Genomic DNA, 24,777 nt, shown 5'->3' with positions numbered 1-24,777 from the left:
ATAACTGCTATAAACCTATTGGAATGTTTGTTCATTAAAACCAAAACTGTGCAAAATTTGAAGAGAATGCACAGAAACCTTAACCCCTTAAGGACACATGACGTGTGTGACACGTCATTATTCCATTTTATTCCAGAAGTTTGGTCCTTAAGGGGTTAAAGGAACACTATAGGGTCCAGAACACTAACATGTATTCCTAACCCTGTAGTGTTTAATCCACCATTTAGGTGGCTTGCCCCCCTTAGAAAAGGTGAAAACTCACCTCATTTCCAGCGCTGAGCGGGTCCGCTGTCCCTGGCCGTACCTCCGATCTGCCTCCTAGGTGATATAATCAGAATTGCATATTTTTAGCCAATCTAATGCTCTATGGAAAGCATTGGATTGGCTGAAATCGGCAAGTAGGCCAGATATGGGCGGGGCTAAACACCATTTTAGCCAATCAGCACCTCCTCATAGAGATGCATTAAATCAATCCATCTCTATGAGGAAAATTCAGCGTCTCCATGCAGAGCGTGGAGACGCTAAGCATCAGAGCTGCCTACTGTGCAGCACTGCCCCAGGAATCACCTCCAGTGGCCATCTGAGGAGTGGCCACTTGGAGGTGTCCCTGCGGGGCAATGTAAACACTGCATTTTCTCTCAAAAGACAGTGTTTACATGAAAATGTCTGCAGGCAATGATTATACTCACCAGAACAACGACATTAATCTGTAGTTGTTCTGATGACTATAGTGTCTCTTTAACATAATTAGAAATTTTTGGTTTGTTTTTAAAGGAACACTCCAAGCACCATACCTACTATAATGCTGTAGTAGTTATGGTGCCAGGAGTGCCTGATTTTAGAATGGTTTGACTTCTTAAGTAAGGTCGGCTGTGAGCCACTATTATATTCAAAAGATCTCTGTCTGATGTAAGCCCGGTGGTGTGTGATTTAGTTCATTGGCTGAGAGTGATCAGGGCTTAGCTCAGGAGAGCTAATGGAAGCTCCAATCCATGAGGGTGCTTCAGTGTGTCGTTCACAGCAAAATATACTGTCACAGTTCAGATAAATGGCTTTGAAGCGATAACCCAAGCACCATTACCACTACAGTGTTTTGAAGTGGTCATGGTGCAAGGATACTGTAAAAGTAGTGTTTTAGCATGAAATGCTGCACACACTTTCATACTTAATGTTGCCGCTGGAGGTGTAACTCACCCTCCGGCAGCATGATAATCAAGCCCGCAACAAGAGTCCCGGCGTGTTATCAATTCGGTACATATTTCTTTGCACAGGCACTCATTAATTGACTGAGAGCCTTAGGCTAATACTCCAGCCAATGAATGACCATTTTAAAGTAGGATATAGTGGTCGTGATGCTCAGAATAACTTGATTATGTTTTTACTGTCCTTCCATACAGTGATGCTAAGTATACAGATAACTAAAGCGACCCCTAATATCACTGGTTAGATTTGTGGGTGTAGAGAGTGAGAAATTCTATTCTTTGTAGCTAAATAAGCAACAGATCCTCCAAATTGTCCCTGGTAGTTTATTTCACTATAGCTGCCAGTGTCTGTTATCACCATTTAGGTAAGCATGCTACGACTTTAGCATTACAAAAAATATTACTACTGCAATTCTTATGTAGAGCTGTGAGAACTATCCCCAGGATACCACGGAAAATAATTAGGGTGACCATACTACTCCTTCCATTGGGGGCAAGTATTAAAGGACCACTCTAGTACCAGGAAAACATACTCGTTTTCCTGGCACTAGAGTGCCCTGAGGGTGTCCCCACCCTCAGGGTCCCCCTCCCGCCCGGCTCTGGAAAGGGGAAAAGGGTTAAAACTTACCTTTTTCCAGCGCTGGGCGGGGAGCTCTCCTCCTCCTCTCCGCCCCGTCGGCTGAATGCGCACGCGCGGCAAGAGCTGCGCGTGCATTCAGCCGGTCGCATAGGAAAGCATTTACAATGCTTTCCTATGGACGCTTGCGTGCTCTCACTGTGATTTTCACAGTGAGAATCACGCAAGCGCCTCTAGCGGCTGTCAATGAGACAGCCACTAGAGGATTAGGGGGAAGGCTTAACCCAGTTATAAACATAGCAGTTTCTCTGAAACTGCTATGTTTATAAAATAAATGGGTTAACCCTAGCTGGACCTGGCACCCAGACCACTTCATTAAGCTGAAGTGGTCTGGGTGCCTAGAGTGGTCCTTTAAAGATTATTCATATATGGCACTAATCTCATGTAATCCTACTACTTTAACTATCCATAGAAAAATATTGTCGTCGTCAATATAACTGTTTGTATACTGCTTTTCCTTGTGTTGGTGTAGCAGTTTTAGAATGCGGCTGTCCTTTTAATATTGTTAAAATATAAAATACTGTATACATATATCATTTGTAATAAAAAGAAACTCTCTTATTGCAAGCAGGTTAAGCCATCCAGAACTTGTAATTGCATTGGAAGAATCTGGACGACAAATTACTAATTGCAGATAACTTTGAAAAAGTGGTTTTATCGTGAGAATGCAGTAAACCTCTGCATTATGTCCTGATTTCAAGGATGATCTGGGAATAGATTTTGCTATTACCAAACTCTAAGATGCTTATTTTATTGACCTCAGTAGTAGTCACAGTTTTCAACAAGTCCTGCAGGTTTTAGAATAGTCCAAATATTTCAACCATATACACACTATTTACTGCACATGTTGAGCTTTCATTTCTTGTCTTACATTCAGCTCATGAGCTGCCTGACGGGTTGTAGACCTGTTTATCATTACTGTCAGCAATGACACTAAAGCTGTTAAGCACACTCTTATTTTTTATTTTATTTTTTATATTATTTTTAATTGTAGAACAATTTGGTCATCACTAAGTTTGACGGACAACAGAAGAGTAGAAGCAATTTCTATGTGTATTTTAGTTGTGTCCCTGACTCTGCAAAAATATAAATAGTATGTTCTTAAACTGAGGCACATCTAAAAGTTTTACACACAGGTTTAGAAGTTGTAGTCTATGCCTTTCCTATTAAAATATTGCGACTATGGTAGATTGAAGGCTGTTCCCTCTTTGTCGGTAACCATTTAGAAAACTGAACGTACACAGCAACATGAACTTCTTTTAGTGATATTTCCTTATCTAGAAGATGATGAAGAGCTAACACTTAGCAAAATGTTTACATATCCTGGAATGGAAGATGGAAAACAATGGAATTGGTTTCCTTATTGTGACATTTGTGGTTTCCCCCCATTGTCCGGGGTCACCCAGTAACTTACAGAACTTCCCATCAAAGATGTAAACTTACAGTAAAATTCTGCTAGCTATGAAGTCCGGATCAGGCCTGACACACACATAGTGTATTTTTTATATTCATAATTACACATAGCCTATCAATGGTTCAGAAGTTAAAGAATGTACCCTCAAAGCCTGAGCTTGTGTAGGCCACCTCAGCACCTGTATTCCACTTATACAGAATCTGTGCTGACACTACCACATCATACATGTTATTACTAATCAGCAAACCAAAGCGCCTCAACACAGAATTCCATAGTCAACAGTCCGTAAGTCAATACTTTTGGTTAATATAACTCTGTCTCTTTGATAACCGTTTATCTCTTTGCTCTGCTACCTTCCAAACTATGGGATGCAGTCATTAAACATGGGGACAACATGGATAACAATTTCAAGCATGATCAATTATGCAGAGAGGTTATCGAATAGGACCCTGTATGGAACAGTATTTCCAATAAAGGATTTCTTGATGCACAAATGATATATATCTTATTACAGTTAAATACAAAGAGACGATGGTGATAATGTCTGCAGGTACTTGTCTTTCACCAAATGTCTTCTCTCACCACCAGTAACTAATTTTATTATCCTCAACAAACACGCATGCAATTCACCTTTCCTTAGTTCGGTTCCATTGTAAAGTTATTATGCAGACCCCAAAATATGTTGCAAGAATCTCCTCTTTGGAGTTCAGCCCCTGAAGAACTCTTTAATTCCAGGAGTAATTCTTCAGCAGTTGGAGGTGGATGAACTGTAGCAAGTCTGAGGTTTCAAAGAGTTTTCCTTAGGCACAGAATGGGGTGTGTAAAGTTTGTAATTGGGAAAGGACAAGATTTAGGCTTCCAGTTTACACAGCATTCATGTGAATTGCACCCATGGGGATTTCTGTAGCTGTCTCTGGAGTGATGCTCTTAATAAAGCGCTATAAATACAGAAATAAAAGACTCAAACTTTTAGTTACAAAATGCACTAGTATTATTCAGTCAAACAGCTCCCCATGCTGAAACATAACATTTAGTACAATTCTTCTTTAAAAAATTGCTGAAGCAGATAAATGGACCTAGATGGTATTCACATAATGTATCTGACATCTGTACAAATGACTGTATTTTTGGTATATAGGATGATGTTTTTTTATCCCATATAATATAGAGTGCAGTTTTCCTACAGGAGATTAAAGATCAGAGTCAATAGCCAAATGCAGCCTTCTGTGATGGTGGTGGTGGTGGAGACCTATGAGACTTTACCCTGCACCTTCACTGGGTGCAGACTGAGAGTATTCCTCCCATGAGCACCAGAGGATTCAGAGCATGGAGATTACCATGGCAATGCTGCAATACTACCCAGGACTTGAAAGATGAGCATACTCAGTCTATACCCAGTGGAGGTGCAGGCCTGAGTTCCTTACCAGCCACTCTTTGGCCCCCTACTTGAGTGAATCTACACATAAATGACATCATACAGTTTCCTACTCACTTTCAGGCCTGAGTTCCTTACCACCCGCACACAATACAACCCATATCACACCCCAAAAAGTCATGCACACACTACAGCCACTGGATACACAAAGCACATCCCCAACACATTGGTTTGCCTACACATACACACATTTTAGCTAATCCCTGGCTCTGAATTGCCTCTTATTAGTATGTCTGATTCAACCTTGCTCTGGCTCAGCCACTCTTTGGCCCCCTACTTGAGTGAATCTACACATAAATGACATCATACAGTTTCCTACTCACTTTCAATCAATTAATACAAACAGCTTGTACAAACAAATGCACTTGTTTCTTTTTAAAATCCCACACTACCATGTGTGGTCCTCTTGTTTAGGAACCAGTGTAAGATTTAACATTCAGCAACAACATTTAGCAATTAGTAATGCTGTCTTACTTACCTCTTTTAATGAGCCTGGCGTGCTGGCCAGCCGATAAACCATGTACACCGGAACACAGATGAATGAGGAGGTCCCAATACTGTAGCCCAGCACAACAGTCCAGTTCGGATATTTGTAATTAAAAAGGCGGAGATCAGGTGGACTAGACATGAAGCTACAAATGATGAACTGAAGACAAAATAAACAAAATTAGGGGATTTAAAAGCAAAAGCACAAAAACACACAGCGGTTGGACTAATCAAATGTTCTGTGGTAAGACAGATATTTGATCTGGTTTCCTAAAGAAAGTGGTTGGAATAGGCAACCGTCTGCACTCTAGAAATTGTGGACTGCATCTCCATTGATAGTAAACTGTAAGCTAATTAGAAAGGAATGATAGAGGTTGCAAGAAACATTGGGTTTATCCCCTGTAATGAATATTGAAATACACAAGAATAAAAGGAAAAGTAAATATTAAAACTTTTAAAATATTTATATGATTATCCTTGAGGCAGTTCTGGATATATTTGGGCTATTAAGGCATTGTATCCCTCCCCTTCTGCTCGTATTTTGAATGCTGGTTGTTTCAGAACCATTCTTAATTACTAACGGAACTAGGCACAGGTACCCAATTGCTTTATGTTTTGTCTCTAAAGGGCATAGCTGTGATCATAAGTGCGAACCACTCCATACACAGAATAGAAGAGGTGGCAGGAAACCTAAATTACATTTATTTGCAGACAACGTCCTCCTCAACCTTAATACAACCTCTTATTTCTCTCCCAAATCTCCATATCAGTTGCAAAAATTTGGCAAATATTCATATTCTAAATTAATCGTGTTAAAGACACAGGCCCTGGACTTTGGGCTAAGGGACTGAATGTTATCTCTCTTTTCTAGGAATTAAGATTACAAAGAATTTAGAAAACATATTTCAGTGTATCTCTGCTACATGTTTTGGGGTGGGAGGATTGCAGTCATTAAGGTGTCCTTGCTGCCAACACTCCAATATCTTCTTAGAACATAACAGATACCTATTGCAATATATGTTTGTAAAATTTATTTCACAAACATATATTGATTTATTATCCTAGACGTAAGTTAAGGCCACAGGTTAATTAAAGTATTTAGAAAATTGGGGAGACTAGATAGGCCGAATGGTTCTTACCTTCCATCACATTCTATGTTTCTATTTGGAAAAATAAGAAAGGGAGAGTGGCAACAAACCTTCTGCAGAGACCAGTAGACAGTGGGGGCTGGACCTTTCACTCTAAGGCAGCTTGTATGAGTCAAGTTGTTTCTTCTCACCCAAATTCTAATGGACCTCAATGGGTGAATGTTGAGTCATTTTGGACATGACCTAAAAGGTTTACATTATCTTCTGTGCTTAATACCTCATATGAGACTTTCACTGCGCAAATGTTGCCAACCACAGCACTGTTGCTTAAGATGTGGGACATGTCTAGAAACTCTTTGTGCAGATATGCCCCTATTGGACAGGCAACACCTCTGTATTCCCGGTCCCTAGGTACATCCACATTTAATAGTAAGCCCTGGGTGACTCAGGAGAATACACATGTTTATCAACTATTCTACGGGAGTACATTGCAATCTTTTTCTAACATAGAGTTTTATTCTCGTCTACCGAGTAACATGGTTTCCTCTTATCTCCAACTTAAATTGCTTTTAGTCACCACTTAACCTGTATAAGGGTTGTTCCCATCTGACTTGCCTTTGACCCCTTTTAAAAACTTGTTTTCAGCAAAAAAAAGTGTGTGTGTGTCATGCTTGTGTGTTATGTAAGGTATATAACGTCATGAAAGACAAATTTAAAAAAGGTTGTCTTGGTGGAACAATGGGCACTCCCTTACAACATACATGCGTCTGCCATATGGAGCTAGTCAGGAAGCTTCTGTATAGATGGTATTTAGTCTCCATCCGTTTGCAGAAATATTTTCCCAATGCCTCTCCAATGTGTTGGAGATGTGACATTGATAAAGGAACAATATTCCACATTTGGTGGACCTGTCACTCACTCAAACTATACTGGAATATGAATGCAAAAACAGCCTCTACCCTGCTCAAATTACCATTCACACCACGACCTGAGGTATGTCCACTAATCATGATATCACGGGAACTTCCAAAGATGTCCCATAAGCTACTATTCCATATATTAATTGCGGCTGCTACACTGTTGACAAGACTTTGAAAGACTACCAAAATCCATTCTCAAAGAGAATTACTCTACCTAGTCACTTTGAATTGGTAATTGAAAACGATGACGCATAGACAATTGAACCCTAATGGGACTACATCAAGAATCCAGGCATTGTGGTATGCGTTCCTAGAATTATGGGATGATGCTGGAGTATAGGCTCAAATCGGAATTAAAAATATCATTGTGGGACTTCCCCCATATTGGAAAGCTTGAGACTGATTGTCTGCCTTGTATCCCTCCCTCCCCCCACTTTATGTTACCAAGTTTTTGTTGAAGCAATCATTGCTTTAGAGACTCTTCATTTTGTACAATATCATTGAAACACTGCGACAGGTGGTAATGACATTGCGTTATTGTGTATATTTACTTTGTTCGATATCAGTTGTATCAAACCTTTACAACTGTGTCAATGTATGAGATATGTGATATGTTCTCCTTTGAAAACCAATACAAATTGTCAAATTAAAACAAAAAAGTATATATTTATAAAATATATCTTGTCATAAATACATGTTGTTAGGTGTAATGATAATAGCAGTAACTGAGAAATCAAGACTTGAACAAATAGTAAGAATCCAAATAAGTTTGTATGAACTTGCATTGGAAGCAGACATAGAAGTAGCTTCTTCATTGCCTCTCCATGCTGTTATTTTCTGCCATTATTCCTCCAGCTTCTATGTCTGGTACTGATACAAATTGCCGGTGGTATTAGAATAACTCCAAACGACATGTATTTATCTTATGACTGGTTTACATCCATTTGATTGGGGTGGTATTGATTACACACTGATTTTTATTATTAATCCCTGATTTTAGAATCAAATACAATTTAGTAAAGGTTATGTTCTAATATTTACTTTTCTAGGCTGCCTTCCCTTTTTTTCTTATGTATTTCTTCATCTCCCCTGATGCGTTGCCAGCATTATGGCTGTAAGAGCATTATGGGAGATGTAGTCCACATCATCTGGAGTGATGAGGGTTGCCTACCCCTGGTCTAGAGCAGTTCAGTGCAGGGTCTGTCAGGTTCGCCACTGGAACAGAATGGGATATGCATACATCCTCACAGGGCCGCCATCAGGGCATGACAACCGCAACGGTTGTCATGGGCCAGCGGTCCTGGGGGGCCTGGACTGCTCAGGTCGTCCGGGCCCCACATTCAGTGGGTACATACCGGGTCGCAGGGGGCCCTGTGACCCCGGTATGTACCCACTGGGCCAGCCTCTTCTCCTGGGGGGCCCAGCAGCCGGTCACCTCAGGGCCCCCCAGAGGCTGGCCCTGCTGACACCCGGCGGGCGCGCGAGGAAGCACTCTCCCTGGCTGAGTGCTTCCTCTTCAGCTCCCCCGCGCACCGTACTGATGCCGGAGCCGGAAGATTACGTCATCTTCTGGCTCCGGCATCAGTACGTGGCGCGCGAGGGAGCTGAAGAGGAAGCACTCAGCCAGGGAGAGTGCTCCCTCGCACGCCCGCCAGGTTTCAGGGAGGAAATTTGAGTGAGTGGGGGTGGGGGAGAGGGAGGGAGAAAATTTGAGTGAGTGGGGGTGGGGGGGGGAGAGGGAGGAAATTTGAGTGAGTGGGGGTGGGGGGAGATGGAGGGAGGAAATTTGAATGAGTGGGGGGAGAGGGAGGGAAGGGAGGACATTTGAAGGGAGTGGGGGGGAGAGGGAGGGAGGAAATTTGGGGGGGGAGAGGTAGGGAGGAAATTTGAAGGGGGGAGATGAAGGACATTTGGGGGGAGAGGAAGGGAGGAAATTTGAAGGGGGGACAGGAAGGAAATTTGGGGGGGAGAGGAAGGAAATTTGAGGGAGGGGAGGGAGAGGTAGGAATTTGAGGGGTGAGAGGAAGTGAGGAAATTTGAGGGAGGGGGGAGAGGAAGGGAGGAAATTTGAGGGAAGGGGGAGAGGAAGGGAGGAAATTTGAGGGAGGGGGAGAGGAAGGGAGGACATTTGAGTGGGGGAGAGGAAGGGAGGAAATTTGAGGGGGGGAGGAAGGAAATTTGAGGGAGGGGGGAGAGGAAGGGAGGAAATTTGAGGGAGGGGGAGAGGAAGGAAATTTGAGGGGGGAGGGAGGAAGGAAATTTGAGGGGGGGAGGGAGGAAGGAAATTGGAGGGGGGAGAGGAAGGAAATTGGAGGGGGGAGGAACAAAATTGGAGGGGGGAGAAAGAAGGAAATGAGAGGGAGGGGGAGAAGAAGGAAATTGGAGGGGGGAGAAGGCAATGAGAGGGAGGGGGCGAAGAAGGAAATTGGAGAGGGGGGGAGAAGAAGGAAATTGACGGGGGTAGGGGAAGGGATTGACATCCATCACACACACACAATGCACCCCTTGCACACAGAAAAACACACAATGCATTACACACAGACACACATACACAAGCAACACACAATGCACCCCTTCCACACACTCAGTGCATCCCTTACAGACACACACACTGCATCCCATACATACACAAACTCACCTTGCAGCCCTTACACATACAAACACAGATTCACACAATGCATTCCTTACACACATCAGGACATCCCCCACACACACCCCTGTGAACAAACTCATTGGTGGAACATGAAGGTGGACCCTGGGACCCAGACCTTGAGCTGTGTAAAGGGCCCTCAAAAAATGGAGCTGCTTCCCGTTCTCCCAGAACATTGATTTTTGTGACCACAGTTACAAACCGCCTCCAGAGAGCCTGTTCTACACCAGACCAGTGGAGCCAGACGGCAGCTGAAGCCCATCATCATCCTCATCTGGTTGTAAGTAGGCAATCTAGTAAATCATTCGTGGCACTAATCTCTAATTTACCTCACATTAAAGGGACACTATAGTCCCCAGAACCACTGCAGCCTAATGTAGTGGTTCTGCTGTCTATAGCCTGTCCCTGCAGGCCTTTTATTGTAAACACGGCGGCACTGCAGCACTGTGTTAGTTAACATGGCAGATCATATGGGTGGGGCACTGTGATGTCACATGGGGGGCGGCAAACGTTACTTTTGCCTAGGGCGGCAAAAATCCTTGCACCGGCCCTGCAGACACTGCATCCCTGTGGGCGGACTCGGGGGGGGGACTCGGGTGCAGGCACCGGGGGGCCCAGACCTTGAGCTGTGTCAGGGGCCCCAAAATTTCTGATGGCAGCCCTGCATCCTCATCTCTTGGTGTGCCTCAAGAAAAGAGACATGGGTCCATCAAGTACAGCCTTTCTCACATCAGTTTTTGCTCTTGATTTGAAGAAAGGCAAAAGATCCAATTTGAAGGTGTGTCTAGGGTAGGTGTGGCTAGGGTTCCATAAACAGAAAAAAAAAGATTTAATTTCTAAATTGGAGAAGATTAAACAGTGAGACTGCAGGGGCATGATCTATATACAAAAACTGCTTCATTAAGTTGAAGTTGTTTTGATACCTATAGAGTCCCTTAAACTTTTTTTATGTCTCTATTTTATTTCTCATCACTTGTGCCTGAACTCAACTGGATTGTTATGTAATTTGCTAAATCTCCAATATGACTTTCAAAGAAAACAGAGCATCCCATGGATGAAAGGTTATACGTAATTTTAATTCTTTCTCTGTTTCTATTTGCAAACACATTTACTAGCTGTATGCATAGTAACCATTGTGCAAGCATATTAATCACCTTTACTCGGTGAAATCACAAATGCTTATGCAAAGCTTACCTGTTTATACTCAGGTAATAAAATGAAACAGATTAAACATCAGCCTCTGCAAGATTTCATATTACTGTAAACCTGTTCTTCTTTTTCTTTTATTATTAACCGAGGCGGATCTACCTAGTTTTAGAATATACGACAATGCCAGATATTAATAGCTCGCCTCTTACTGTGTTTAAGGGCTTACAGTGTTTACGGTTTCCTAAAAGGCAAAGAGAATGTTGCCATCACTGTCTGTTTCCTAACACTGTTCTTCAGGCCCATCCAGAGAATAAAGTTTAATGCAGAAATGTTAAAGCTAGTTTTGGAAAGTAATGTACCATACAACGGGGCTAAAATCAGAGCTGAGTAAATTCTGATATTTCGAAAGCTCTAGTGAATTGTTCAATCTTTTATAAAATATAGATCCCCAAGCATTGAACAGTAAGAAGAACATGGACAAAGTGAGATGCAAAAACACACACCCACATTATACATCTCATGGAGCACAATTGAGTACAATAAGAAACTTGACATATTTTAGATATCTAAACCAATGTTAACTGCAGAACATTTGTTTCTAAAATCACGGAGTAAGCCATTGTAATTTATCCATAGTATTTTGGACATCTACAAAGGTCGACTGCTGGACTACACAAGATCAGTGGAGGTTAGACGCTACTGTTTAAAATTTTTGTGTTGGACTCGCCGCTGATGCGTCCTGCTGCGCGGACATGGAGATTGCAAGACTCACTCCTCCTGGATCCGGGGATACGGGACAAGGTAAGCGAGGAACTGAACAGCTACTTTGATCTGAACACAACAGACGACCTGTCGGACACCACCATCTGGTTGGCACATAAGAGCGTCATCAGGGGCACACTACTTAGACTAACAGCTAAGAAGCGGCGCGAAAACCGTCAACAGATAGCCGACCTCATCGAGAAGATTGCAACATTGGAGTCGAAACACAAACGGTCCCAGCTACTTTCGACGCACGCTGCGCTATTGGAGGCGCGCAGGCTCCTACGGGACCACATCACCCAAACCCACTACCGTTCAATCAAACGCTCAAAGGCGTTCTTCTATCAGCACGCCAACAAGGGCGGCAAATTGTTGGCAAAAATGCTCAAGGGACCCCAAACCCTGGCTCAGGTACATAAGCTCCGCACGACGGATGGCACAATCACCCAACTACCGGACAGGATCGCGACTGAATTCAGGAACTTTTACGCAACTCTTTACAACATAGCCCCACCCGCCCATCAGCTGGGGGAGGAGGACAAACAAAGATGGATACAGGACTACCTGAGGACACACGTCGCGACTAGGCTCCAACCGGAGGAGAGGGACGCTATGGAAGCCCCGATCACAGAGGCGGAGATAGAGGGGGCTATCAAGATGGCTAAAACGGGACGCGCGCCCGGACCAGACGGCTTCACACTGGAGTACTATAAAAAATTTAAAACCATACTTATCCCGAAACTCGCCCTGGCCCTCAATGCCCTCACAACGGGAGCCCAGTTCCACCATGAGTCACTTTCGGCTACCATCACAGTTCTTCCCAAACCAGGGAAGAACCCCGAACAGTGCGGCAGCTACAGACCAATTTCACTCCTCAATGTAGACGTGAAGTTATTCACGAAAATACTTTCCAACAGATTAGGTCCCCGGCTGCCGAAGCTCGTCCACCCAGATCAAACCGGATTTATACCAGGGAGGGAGGCCAGAGACAGCACCCTACGAACTCTCTCCATCCACCATCTAGCACGACACCATAAGATCCGGACCCTCCTCCTATCCACGGACGCCGAAAAGGGTCGACTGGTCATTTCTCCTGACCACGTTGCGGGAGATGGGAATGGGAGTCCACATGATGCTGTGGATTCAAGCACTCTACCACCAACCGAATGCTAGGGTCAGAGTCAATGGCGCGCTCACAGACTCATTCCTGATACGGAATGGTACGAGACAAGGCTGCCCATTATCCCCAATGCTCTTCGCACTCTCTCTGGAACCCTTCCTAGAAGCAGTTCGGCAGTCGGAAGACATACGGGGCTTCCCATGGCAGAACTCCACTCACAAAGTTGCCGCATATGCCGATGACCTCCTATTCTACATCGTCGAACCGGAACATACGCTACCTAACCTGATGACACTACTGGAGGACTATGGACGAATATCACATTTTAAACTAAACACGACGAAATGCGAAGTGCTCAATCTTACGATACCCGCCCCAGATGCCGCTACCTTAAAAACCCGATATCCCTTTCGATGGTGCTCGTCCCACATGCGTTACCTTGGATTAGCTCTCACCACAGACATGTCGGAACTATACCGGATGAACTATATACCCCTTCTCCAGCGGATTCTTCAGGACCTAAAGAAATGGACATATCCTCACATATCCTGGTTGGGTAGAATAGCGGTCCTGAAGATGAACGTGCTCCCTAGGATACTGTACTTATACCAAACGATACCACTAGCCGTACCAGCGGCCTTCTTCTCCTCGCTACGCACGGCTATGATCAGATATGCCTGGAACGGACACCAAGCAAGGATCCGCCACGACGTCCTCTGCCTCCCAAGACCCTGGGGTGGCCTAGCATTACCAGACATGCGCAAGTACCATCAGGCAGCCATCCTGCAGAGGATTTTAGACTGGCATACACATCCCCGCCATAAACAATGGGTTACGCTGGACAAGGGACACCTCCACCCAGACTTGGTCCCGAGACTATGGAACACAGGGAGCTCGGCGCCCGCCACCTTGGATCCCAATTCTACCGTTGCTCACACGCTGAGAGTTTGGGACCGTCTCAGGGGAGCCACCCACGTGTCCCCGACCCCGAGCCCACTTATCCAAGTCCAGAATAACCCCAAGATAGGGGGGGGTATATCCCCACAAGCCTGGAACTTTATTGCGGAAGGTGAACACATCCCTATACATCGTACACTAGCCAACGCGAACCTGAAACCGCTGCGGGAACTGACTGACGGATCTCCGGCATCAATTATACAAACTTTTCGATACGCACAACTCAAAAACTTCTATAGGACCCTCCCAAATAGAGACGCACTACATCGGGACCTCACATGGTTTGAGGTCCTCTGTGATAACAAAACTGCCCCTGATAAAACCCTCTCCCACATCTACCAACACCTCCTGGTTGGCCGACTCGAAAGCAAAAGTGCACACAAGAGAAGCTGGGAAAGACTGCTGGATACGACATTCACCGAGCCTCAATGGGAACAGATACTGATTCTACACCATAAAAGCTCGTCCAGTACGTATTACCAGGAAATAAACTTCAAACTCCTAACCCAGTGGTACAGAACACCAGACAAACTGCATAGAATATTCCAGACGACACCGAATGTGTGTTGGAGGTGTGGCACAGGCCCGGGAACGCTCACGCACATTTGGTGGGATTGCCCCCTTATCGCACCATACTGGGAAGAGATACAACGTGAAACTGAGGTAATACTGGGGGATATGGGCGAATTCGACAAGAAATTGGCCCTGCTCCACTCCACGCCAACCCCCATTGGAACATATCGGAAATCCATACTCCGACACCTCCTGAATGCAGCCAAAGCCCTGATACCGCAGTACTGGAAACAAACCAATACCCCAACCATCTCGCAATGGCTGGAGAGAATAGACGAGATATACACAGCAGAATCGGTACAGGCCACGCTACGAGGCTTGGAAGAGAAACATACGGATAGGTGGCGCCCATGGCTGGTCTATGTAGCGAACCGGGCGGCAGAGGAGGGGAGACACACAGGAACATAAACGGTGCGGATGAGGGGCCGGTTGGAGGACCGCCCCACAACTTGACCTGGAGCACCTGCGGTGGAAACTGGGGGGAGCGCCCCGAGCGGGGACGGCCCGGACGCCTTCCCTCAACCCCCTTCCCCCCCCTCCCCCTCTCCCCCCCCCTCCCCCTCCTTTCCCCATCCTGATCCAACAAGGCCTAAATAGACCACCACCATAATTGGGATTTCACCACACACCCCATACCCACTCGACACAGCACTAGTTGTCCGCCACGATACACACCACATATCATACAATAGACAGAAGCGGGGCTACCACACCCCGACACCGAAGGACGAATACAGCACACTGGATAATACTACCTAAGGCAACCCAAGAGTGTCATACACCACTTCAACTATGGGGATGAGGCTACCATGCACCTCCTGAAACACATACCAAACATACCGCCCATCCTCTCCAATCTAACACCATGCTAGGATCCAACACGCCCTACAACCCACAGCCCCGTCATCATGACACACCACACCGACCCGAAGCACCTGACCTCAACACAATGTTCCCGCGATGCAGCGGTCCCCCACTTTCACTTTATCACTACCCCAGCTAACCTACATGATACAACTTTACTCTACAACATATCATATCTTCCCCCCCCTACTAATCAATATATAGTACTATCAAAGCCCATCGTGTGACCTCTGCTAGAGACCTGAGGACCCCAGAGGGAAGGAGGCCTCATACGTAACATATATCCTCAGACTAACTGGGACACTGATACCTACAGCATGGGCCCCGCTGTCAGGGCACAGGCATCCCCTCTCCACTGCACACTGGCACTCCGTGATAGGGAAGGTCAGGAAACACAACAAGCCACGACAGCCCTGTTGACTGACGGAGGGGCCCCCATGTTAACGCGGGTGTCACCGTTTCCCACAGCTCGGCTGAGGCGAATGCACCGACACAATACACATATCCCAGACATAACGCTATGCTTAAACCACTTGAATAAGCTATGCATTTTCACCGGTTAGCAGACAATGCGTGCATGCTATTAAAGGTGACGTTGATACTACACCAACACTGAACCCGGTGGTTCACTCACACATAACAGCCATCCTTCACTGATAAGCTACGTAATCCCGCCCTCAGGTTACCTATTTGGAATAAATGTCCTTATATCTGATTGACAACAACGTGTATAGAAAAGGGAACTAAAATTGTGTATAAATTTAGGTGTGCACGAATATGTATGTATATGTATGCAGATATAAAGGAGTATATATAGACACACGAAGAATATAAATGCGGAATGTAACTGAGGGTCAAACCCAAAGGTGACTAAAGCTAACGAGATTGTACTGTATTACTGGCTTGTTAAATTCCACTCTTTTTTCTGTACCCCCCCACCCCCCCCTTCTAAAAATCTTAATAAAAATTCTTGAACACTTAAAATTTTTGTGTTGCCTGATTATTTGTATATAAGATAATGTATTCCTTATTTTTTTAAATGATCCGTGTAATTAAGTTATAATAAAGTTATACTCTCTTTATAACTGTTTTAAACACGACATACTTTTTTGCAGTGAAATCAGCTATGCACCAGTAAAAAGTCAAGTGTCGATATATGGACTGATTTATAACCCCGATTCCAAATAATATGGACTGATTTAAAGTCCCATCTCACAAATTACTTTATTGTTCTTGCACGACAAAGGCATTGTTAATTAGGCATTAACGTGTTTGTGTGCTACATGTGCTGACTCACCAGAAGAAATAAAGGACATATAGCCACCCAGCATATCCTCCAGAACCAGCCAGGAGTAAAACCAAGCATCTCCTTTACATTGCGGCAGAACTGGTTAATACCTGTAAGAGATGTTAGAGGTTGTTTTGTATGCAGTGGGATTATAACTACTACAACGTATATACAAACAAAAATGGGTAGCATATACAACAGAATCACAAATAGTACAATAAGTAGGATAACAAACACAGAACAAAAAGTAGCCTATTTACTAGAACGACAGTGCAAAGGGTAATATATGCAGTAAAAATACAGACAATACAATAAGTATTGCAGTGGAATCACACATGGTTCTTTCAGATAATGTTGATTGGCAGAAAAGAGTGTTGCGTTGTTATCACATAGCACACATTGGTCATACATTGTAATCGTATCCCTAAGTCAGCTATAGTCCCTTCTTCTGGAACGAGAAATTTGATTGACAAGCTGGGACAAAGTTTCATTACGTTTGGCACATATGGAGAAAACGTCCATAAATTTGAGGGCTATGATCTCACATTTTATTCCGATCTATCAAGGAATGCCTTGGCATGGTAGAGGTTTCTATGACCCCGAGTCTTCTACTCTGATCTAACGATGTAAGGCATTATTGCAGCACTAACAAATCAGAAATAAATCTACTCCTAGAGAATCTAGGTCTCTTGCCAGGTCACTGGTACTCTTCCAGCTCCTGAGAGGAAACTGGCACAACAATGGGACTCTATCAAGTCCACTCCATTTGTCTCAATGGCCCGTTCTGCCCCACTGGGATTTCAACAAAACTTTCTTAACCATGTGGAATATGCTGCATTTTAAATGGTCAGTAAGATGCTCTCCGGTTTGTTTAAGTTCTACGTTTTGGCCATTATGGCCTTGATCACAATCCAGGAACAGAATTCAACCAATAACATTTTCTGGCATTCAGTCAGGGTTGTGTGTGTTTTCAGAGCAATCACAATCCACAAGTTAGAAATTATCAATGTATTAATAAAGGGCAGGACCAGATTATATGCTCTTAAAGGAACACTCTAGAAAAATGTAAAAATAAAATATATATATATATATATTTTTTAAAATATGTGTTCCTTTTTGTTTAGATTACTGGGCTGTCACTATATAAAAATGAACTTGTACTTTACTTGTAATCCAGCATCAGACAGACTCCTTACTGCAGCATGATCCTCCAACAGTGAAATTCTGGTCACTTTTGTACCATCAGATCATTGAGGAACGCAGGATATTTGCAGTAGTACCGCAATCCTCCGAAGAACATAGCATTTTATCATCTGCATACCTTACCTGATTATGATGGATGTTTAATTGATTCAATTATTGAATCTACCTGTGTTAGAAGCCGCTAGTGGCTATCTGATTGACTGCCACTAAGAGGCATAGAAATTGCAAAATGTAAACATTGCAGTTTCTAAGAAACAGCAAAATGGTTAGTTATCAACTTAAAACTTGTATTTATAGTATTTATAATATATATATATATATTTTTTTTTTTTTTTTAATGACCAATCAAATAATGGGTGGTCAGTAAATTTAGTAATTGACCATTCACAAATTAGTAGTATTTTAGTACCAAAAATTTTAAATACACAGTATTGTCTTCTTTTTTTTTTAGATTATTCAACAGAAAGTTAAGTTTTACAAAATTTTAAACTCCCTGTAAATTTTTACAAGCATTTATTTAGCTGTCCCCGGTTAATATAGGCCAATCTATAAGTCTGTTTAAAATATAATTCACATTTACTTACCATAAAACCAAGACACAGCTATTGCCTCCAAGAATACCACAGTAAGTACGGCGGGACCTGTGGCATACTCCTCAAACAACTTAACCATATAAGCTCCTCCCTAGAAACAAATACATCACATGTAAAGATTTACTTGATTTACTAAGACAGGGCCTATCTAAATGGATACAGTAGCTAACGATTTATGTACAGTATGACTGTCTTGTTGCACAACCCATCGGTTGAAATGCAATGTACAGTTAGAGACACTCCAGGCTTGCATTTACCCACACACCTTTTGGCGGACTACATAGATAAATAGTATACAATTGCAATTATTACAATTACTATTATTCTTATAACGCAACATATTCCATAACGCTGTGCAATGGCTAAAACAAGACAAACAGTAACTCTAACAAAACATGTTTGAGAGATGGGAACAGTAAGTGAAGCGGGCCCTGCCCAAACGAGCTTCCAATAAATTAGAAATAATAAAAATTATTTGACTAGCCGCTTGGTGATGCATGTATAGCTCAGGCTCTGTTAGAGCCAGTCTGTTAGAGAAGGTTTGGACTAAAATGGATGTGATCATAAATATTTAAAAGAAGTCTAGCTTCCCTTTCTGATGTTTATAAGTGGCCGGTTTATAGCTGCAGGCAACAGTATTTGCAAATCACCATAATTTTGGTGTGCAGGGTGCGATTGAGAGGGGACCTCTTAACACCACAACTTTTGCATAGGTTGTTATGGTGCTTTTTAGAGTTTCCTTAATGTTTTTATAATTATCAGGACTGGTACTCGTGTCTTTCCACCAGCAGCTGTTCCAGTCAAGCATCAGACACGTTACATATTATGTGGTTAAAGTAGCGAATGGCATTGCTTTTGGTAGACAGTCTCATAATAAGGAAATAATTGATTGAGTCAATATTAACAAAGCTTGAATGCTGTTGTCTGTCTGCAGCACATTTAAGGTCTATTCAAACGACAAACAAAATACAATTATATTTGCTTTTTGTAACACTGTTACTTTGCCGTGTTGACTCTCACCTACAAACATATACATTGATGAAGTAAATTTAAATCGTGCAAATAATTGCATTACATTTTGAAAAACAGCTTTCACATGTAAACAGAATTTTGTGATGATAAGCACCTCTGTGTCTCCTATCAGCGCTTTCTCATTGAGACGCTCTGTGTCATTCTCAATGGCTATCATTACAAAGTCCTATCTGTACATGTTGACATGTATTGAGAGAGTATTGTGTATGTACACTACACAAAGTATGCACTGTTTTATCCTTGTAGGGTGAACGGTGTACTTTATTAGTACCAAAAATAAAAGAAACCCATTTTTGCAAGACGGCTAAGACTATTTTATGCATCATATATGTTGGGTGCATCCAGAATGTTAGATCATTTTATGGCATTTCTTTCCTAAAATATTTTTTTTTAATATGGCAATACTTCACAGAGAAGGAAGGTTAAAAAAGAAGGCAAGGAGTTAAGCTGTTTTGTCTGGGATTTGAATGTGAGGAATTTTACATCTTGTGGTAGATGGTCAGTTAGACAGGTATCTGGGCAGAATTGATGACACATCTGTTTCTAGGGGCTGGAGCTGGCATGAGATTGGTTGAAAGTTGCAAGCAGAAAAAGAGCGGGAAACTTGACAGGCGCACAGTCGGATTTGCCGGCATATGCGCTAACCTTACCCAAACCCCCATTAAAACACGGACACAGCTTTATTAAATTATTAATAAAATAATTAAGGAATAACAAATGGGGTCATTGCCAACAAATCTTATTAAAGTTAACATCCCCCCATATACATAACATACCCCTAGCAATGACCCCACAATAATAACAATAGATAACAATCTAAAAAACATGTTATTACAGAAACTGGCCGCCCAATATGACCACATTTCCACCAAATTAAATTGTAGGGGTGTACCGAGACACCGCTACCCACCATATCCATTGTAGGGGTGTACCAAGACACCGCTACCCACCATATCCATTGTAGGGGTGTACCAAGACACCACTACCCACCAGTTCCAGTGTGGGGTGTACCAAGACACCACCACACCCACAGGTTCGGAGCCACCGACGGGCTCGAACCTACCAACCACGTGCAACACTGCCCAATCCACACTAAACCTCAGGATGCCCACTTTCTCCTCCATCTACCCTCCGATTTAACCAGGCCATTCCCTGCCGCTGTGAAAAAACAGGAAATCAACTAACCTAACCAAATACAGGGAGGGTGGGAGGGACAACTGACAGGTAAGCTTAGGTTCAGTTAAAATGGCCACTTCATATAATGGCCAGTATAAATACTCCCCTTATGGTTTCGCCCTACCCAGCATGCTAGCTGTCACTAACTTCCTGTGGCTGCTATGCCTACCTCCTGGCTCTGTCAAGGCCTATTCCTCTTAGCTGCGCTGATCCATGGGCTACAGGAACAGTATAAAAAGAAGCAGCACAAGTTTATTCCTGTCAGAGTGGACTGAAGCAGGAACGGTGCGGACAGACCCCCCAACCCCCCTTTACTTTTATTTCATTGTATTGTCGTAGTGTTATGAAGCATTGGGGCAAAAGTCATCCTTAGAGTCAAGTTCTGAGGAAGGATATGGTGGTAAATGGTTTTAAATAAAAGGCGGTCAGGTTAGTTATGACTGACTGGCAATATGGTGGTTAATAAAGTTAAAGGATCACTATAGTGTCAGGAAAACAAAGCGGTTTTCCTGACACTATAGTGCCCTGAGCCACTTACCTTAATCCAGCGCCGGGCTCCCTCGGCGCTGGTGACCTCTCCTCCCACTCCGACGTCAGCTCCCCCGTCCGACGTCACAGGAGCAGAATGCATTTCTCAATGTTTTCCTATGGACGCTCTGCGCGATGGAGGCATAATATGCCTCCAGCGTCGCAGATGCGCCTCTAGTGGCTGTCCAGAAGACAGCCACTAGAGGCTGGATTAACCCCAAATGTAAACATAGCAGTTTCTCTGAAACTGCTATGTTTGTATCTGAAGGGTTAAAACCTGAGGGACCTGGCACCCAGACCACTATAAAAGTTTTGAAAGTTGGTGAACCATATGTTATATTGTATGGTTGCAAAGTTATGGTTGTATGCCTCTTGAGCTTTGAATAAACACCACGGCCCTCCCGTTGAAAAGTAATTAAACGTTGTCTGTGGTTATTGTGTGTCTCGTTTTATTTATACGAATATTGCCTACCATACATATAGTCTATGCATTGAAATAGAAAATTTAGATGGTAACTTAGATGCACCAAGTGGCATAGATACACCCAGTGCTATAATAACTTAATATTTAATATTACATCCTAGGTGCGCCCAGTGTAATATCATCCATTGTTAAATCCTACATACACCCAGTGTTCTATCCTAGATGACCCCAGTATTATATTGTAGATACACCCAGTGTCATATTATGGATGTTCCCAGTATTATATTGTAGATACACCCAGTGTTATATTTTGGATTTTCCCAGTATTATAGTGTAGATACACCCAGTGTTACATTTTGGATATACCCAGTATTATATTATAGATGCACCCAGTGTTATATTTTGGATATCCCCAATTTTTATTTACAGTGTGTGTATATAATGAATACAGTGTGTGTATGAATGCAGTGTGTGTGTATATGAATGCAGTGTGTGTGTGTATGAGTGCAGTGTGTGTGTATGAGTGCAGTGTGTGTATGAGTGCAGTGTGTGTGTATGAGTGCAGTGTGTATGAGTGCAGTGTGTGTATGAGTGCAGTGTGTATGTATGAATGCAGTGTGTGTGTATGAATGCAGTGTGTATATGAGTGCAGTGTGTGTGTGTGTGTGTGAATGGAGTGTGTGTATGTGTGCAGTGTGTTTATATGAGTGCAGTGTGTGTGTGTGTGAATGCAGTGTGTGTGTGTGTGTATGAGTGCAGTGTGGGTGTGATGCAGAGTGTGATGCAGAGCCTTGGGGGGGGGTGGGCATTTTTATTATTATTTTTTAATTATAATAATTTTAATTTTTTTGTTATATTAATTTTTTTTTTATATAATTTTTTTTTAATATTATTATTTTTAATATTTTATTTTATTATTATTATTTTTTTTTTCGTCCCCCCTCCCTGCTTGATACATGGCAGAGAGGGGGGGTCTCACTCCCTGGTGGTCCAGTGGCATTGGCAGTTCAGTGGGGGGGAGGGGGACTGTCAGAGAGCACTTACCTCTCCTGCAGCTCCTGTCAGCTCCCTTGTCCTCCGCGCCGGTCCGTGCAGCTCCTCTGTCAGCTCACACTGTAAGACTTGCGAGAGCCGCACTATGACCCCGCAGCTCTCGCAAGATTTACACTGGGAGCTGACAGAGGTGCTGAACGGACCGGCGCGGAGGAGAACGGAACTGACAGGAGCTGCAGGAGAGGTAAGCGCTCGCTGCCAGCCCCCAGTCTGTATTATGGCAATGTAAATTGCCATAATACAGACACTGACTTGAGTATAAGTCGAGTTGGGGTTTTTCAGCTCAAAAAATGTGCTGAAAAACTCAGCTTATCCAAATTATACTCGGTATATTTTGGATATTCCCAGTATTATACTGTAGATACACCCAGTGTTATATTTTGGATGTCTCCAGTATTATATTGTAGATACACCCAGTGATATATTTCGGATATTCCCATTATTATATTATAGATATACCCAGTGTTAAATTTTGGATATTCCCAGTATTATATTATAGATGCACCCAGTGTTATATTTTGGATATACCCAGTATTATATTATAGATGCACCCAGTGTTATATTTTGGATATCCCCAGTATTATATTGGAGATACACCCAGTGATATATGTCGGATATTCCCAGTATTATATTGCAGATACACCCAGTGATATTATTTGGATATTCCCAGTATTATATTGTAGATACACCGAGTGTTATATTTTGGATGTTGCCATTATTATATTGAAGATACACCCTAGTGATATATTTTGGATGTCTCCAGTATTATATTGTAGATACAACCATGGTTATATTATGGATGTTCCCAGTATTACGGTATATTGTAGATACACCCAGTGTTATATTTTGGATGTTCCCAGTATTACATTGTAGATGCACCCATGAATATATTTTGGGTATTTCTAGTATTATACTGTAGGTACACCCAGTGTTATATTTTGGATGTTCACAGTATTATTTTGAAGACACACACAGTGTTATACTATGGATATTCCCAGTATTATTTTGTAGATACACCCAGTGATATATTTTGGATATTCCCAGTATTATATTGTAGATACACCCAGTGATATTATTTGGATATTCCCAATATTATATTCTAGATACACCCAGTGATATTATTTGGATATTCCCAGTATTATATATATATATATTGTAGATACACCCAGTGATATATTTTGGATGTCTCCAGTATTATATTGTAGATGCACCAAGTGTTATATTTTGGATGTCCCCAGTATTATATTGTAGATATACTAAGTGATATATTTTGGATATTCCCAGTATTATATTGTAGATACACCCAGTGTTATATGTTGGATGTTCCCATTATTATATTGAAGATACACCCAGTGATATATTTTGGATGTCTCCAGTATTATATTGTAGATACAACCATGGTTATATTATGGATGTTCCCAGTATTACGGTATATTGTAGATACACCCAGTGTTATATTTTGGATGTTCCCAGTATTACATTGTAGATGCACCCATGATTATATTTTGGGTATTTCTAGTATTATACTGTAGGTACACCCAGTGTTATATTTTGGATGTTCACAGTATTATTTTGAAGACACACACAGTGTTATACTATGGATATTCCCAGTATTATATTGTAGATACACCCAGTGATATATTTTTGATATTCCCAGTATTATATTGTAGATACACCCAGTGATATTATTTGGATATTCCCAATATTATATTCTAGATACACCCAGTGATATTATTTGGATATTCCCAGTATTATATATATATATTGTAGATACACCCAGTGATATATTTTGGATGTCTCCAGTATTATATTGTAGATGCACCAAGTGTTATATTTTGGATGTCCCCAGTATTATATTGTAGATATACTAAGTGATATATTTTGGATATTCCCAGTATTATATTGTAGATACACCCAGTGTTATATGTTGGATGTTCCCATTATTATATTGAAGATACACCCAGTGATATATTTTGGATGTCTCCAGTATTATATTGTAGATACAACCATGGTTATATTATGGATGTTCCCAGTATTACGGTATATTGTAGATACACCCAGTGTTATATTTTGGATGTTCCCAGTATTACATTGTAGATGCACCCATGATTATATTTTGGGTATTTCTAGTATTATACTGTAGGTACACCCAGTGTTATATTTTGGATGTTCACCGTATTATTTTGAAGACACACACAGTGTTATACTATGGATATTCCCAGT

The 24,777-nt window shown here is 42.3% G+C and overlaps 1 protein-coding gene across 1 annotated transcript in view; it reads right to left on the bottom strand.

Annotated features, from left to right (window-relative positions):
• Nucleotides 1–2,196: 2,196 nt before the first annotated feature.
• SLC6A4 (solute carrier family 6 member 4) overlaps nt 2,197–24,777 on the bottom strand; it is a 73,842-nt gene continuing 51,261 nt past the window's right edge. Inside the window, exons 11-14 of the mRNA XM_063450029.1 lie at nt 18,333–18,432; nt 16,555–16,655; nt 5,167–5,334; nt 2,197–4,191 (exon numbers count right to left, since the gene is read on the bottom strand). Of these exons, the coding sequence (XP_063306099.1) occupies nt 4,117–4,191; nt 5,167–5,334; nt 16,555–16,655; nt 18,333–18,432 (444 nt within the window). The 3' untranslated portion in view covers nt 2,197–4,116. The remainder of the gene's footprint in view (nt 4,192–5,166; nt 5,335–16,554; nt 16,656–18,332; nt 18,433–24,777) is intronic.

Source organism: Pelobates fuscus, chromosome 1 (assembly GCF_036172605.1).
Source record: "Pelobates fuscus isolate aPelFus1 chromosome 1, aPelFus1.pri, whole genome shotgun sequence".
NCBI lineage: Eukaryota > Metazoa > Chordata > Amphibia > Anura > Pelobatidae > Pelobates > Pelobates fuscus.
Note: the sequence above shows the minus strand (reverse complement) of the source record. Positions and strands in the feature narration are given on the sequence as shown.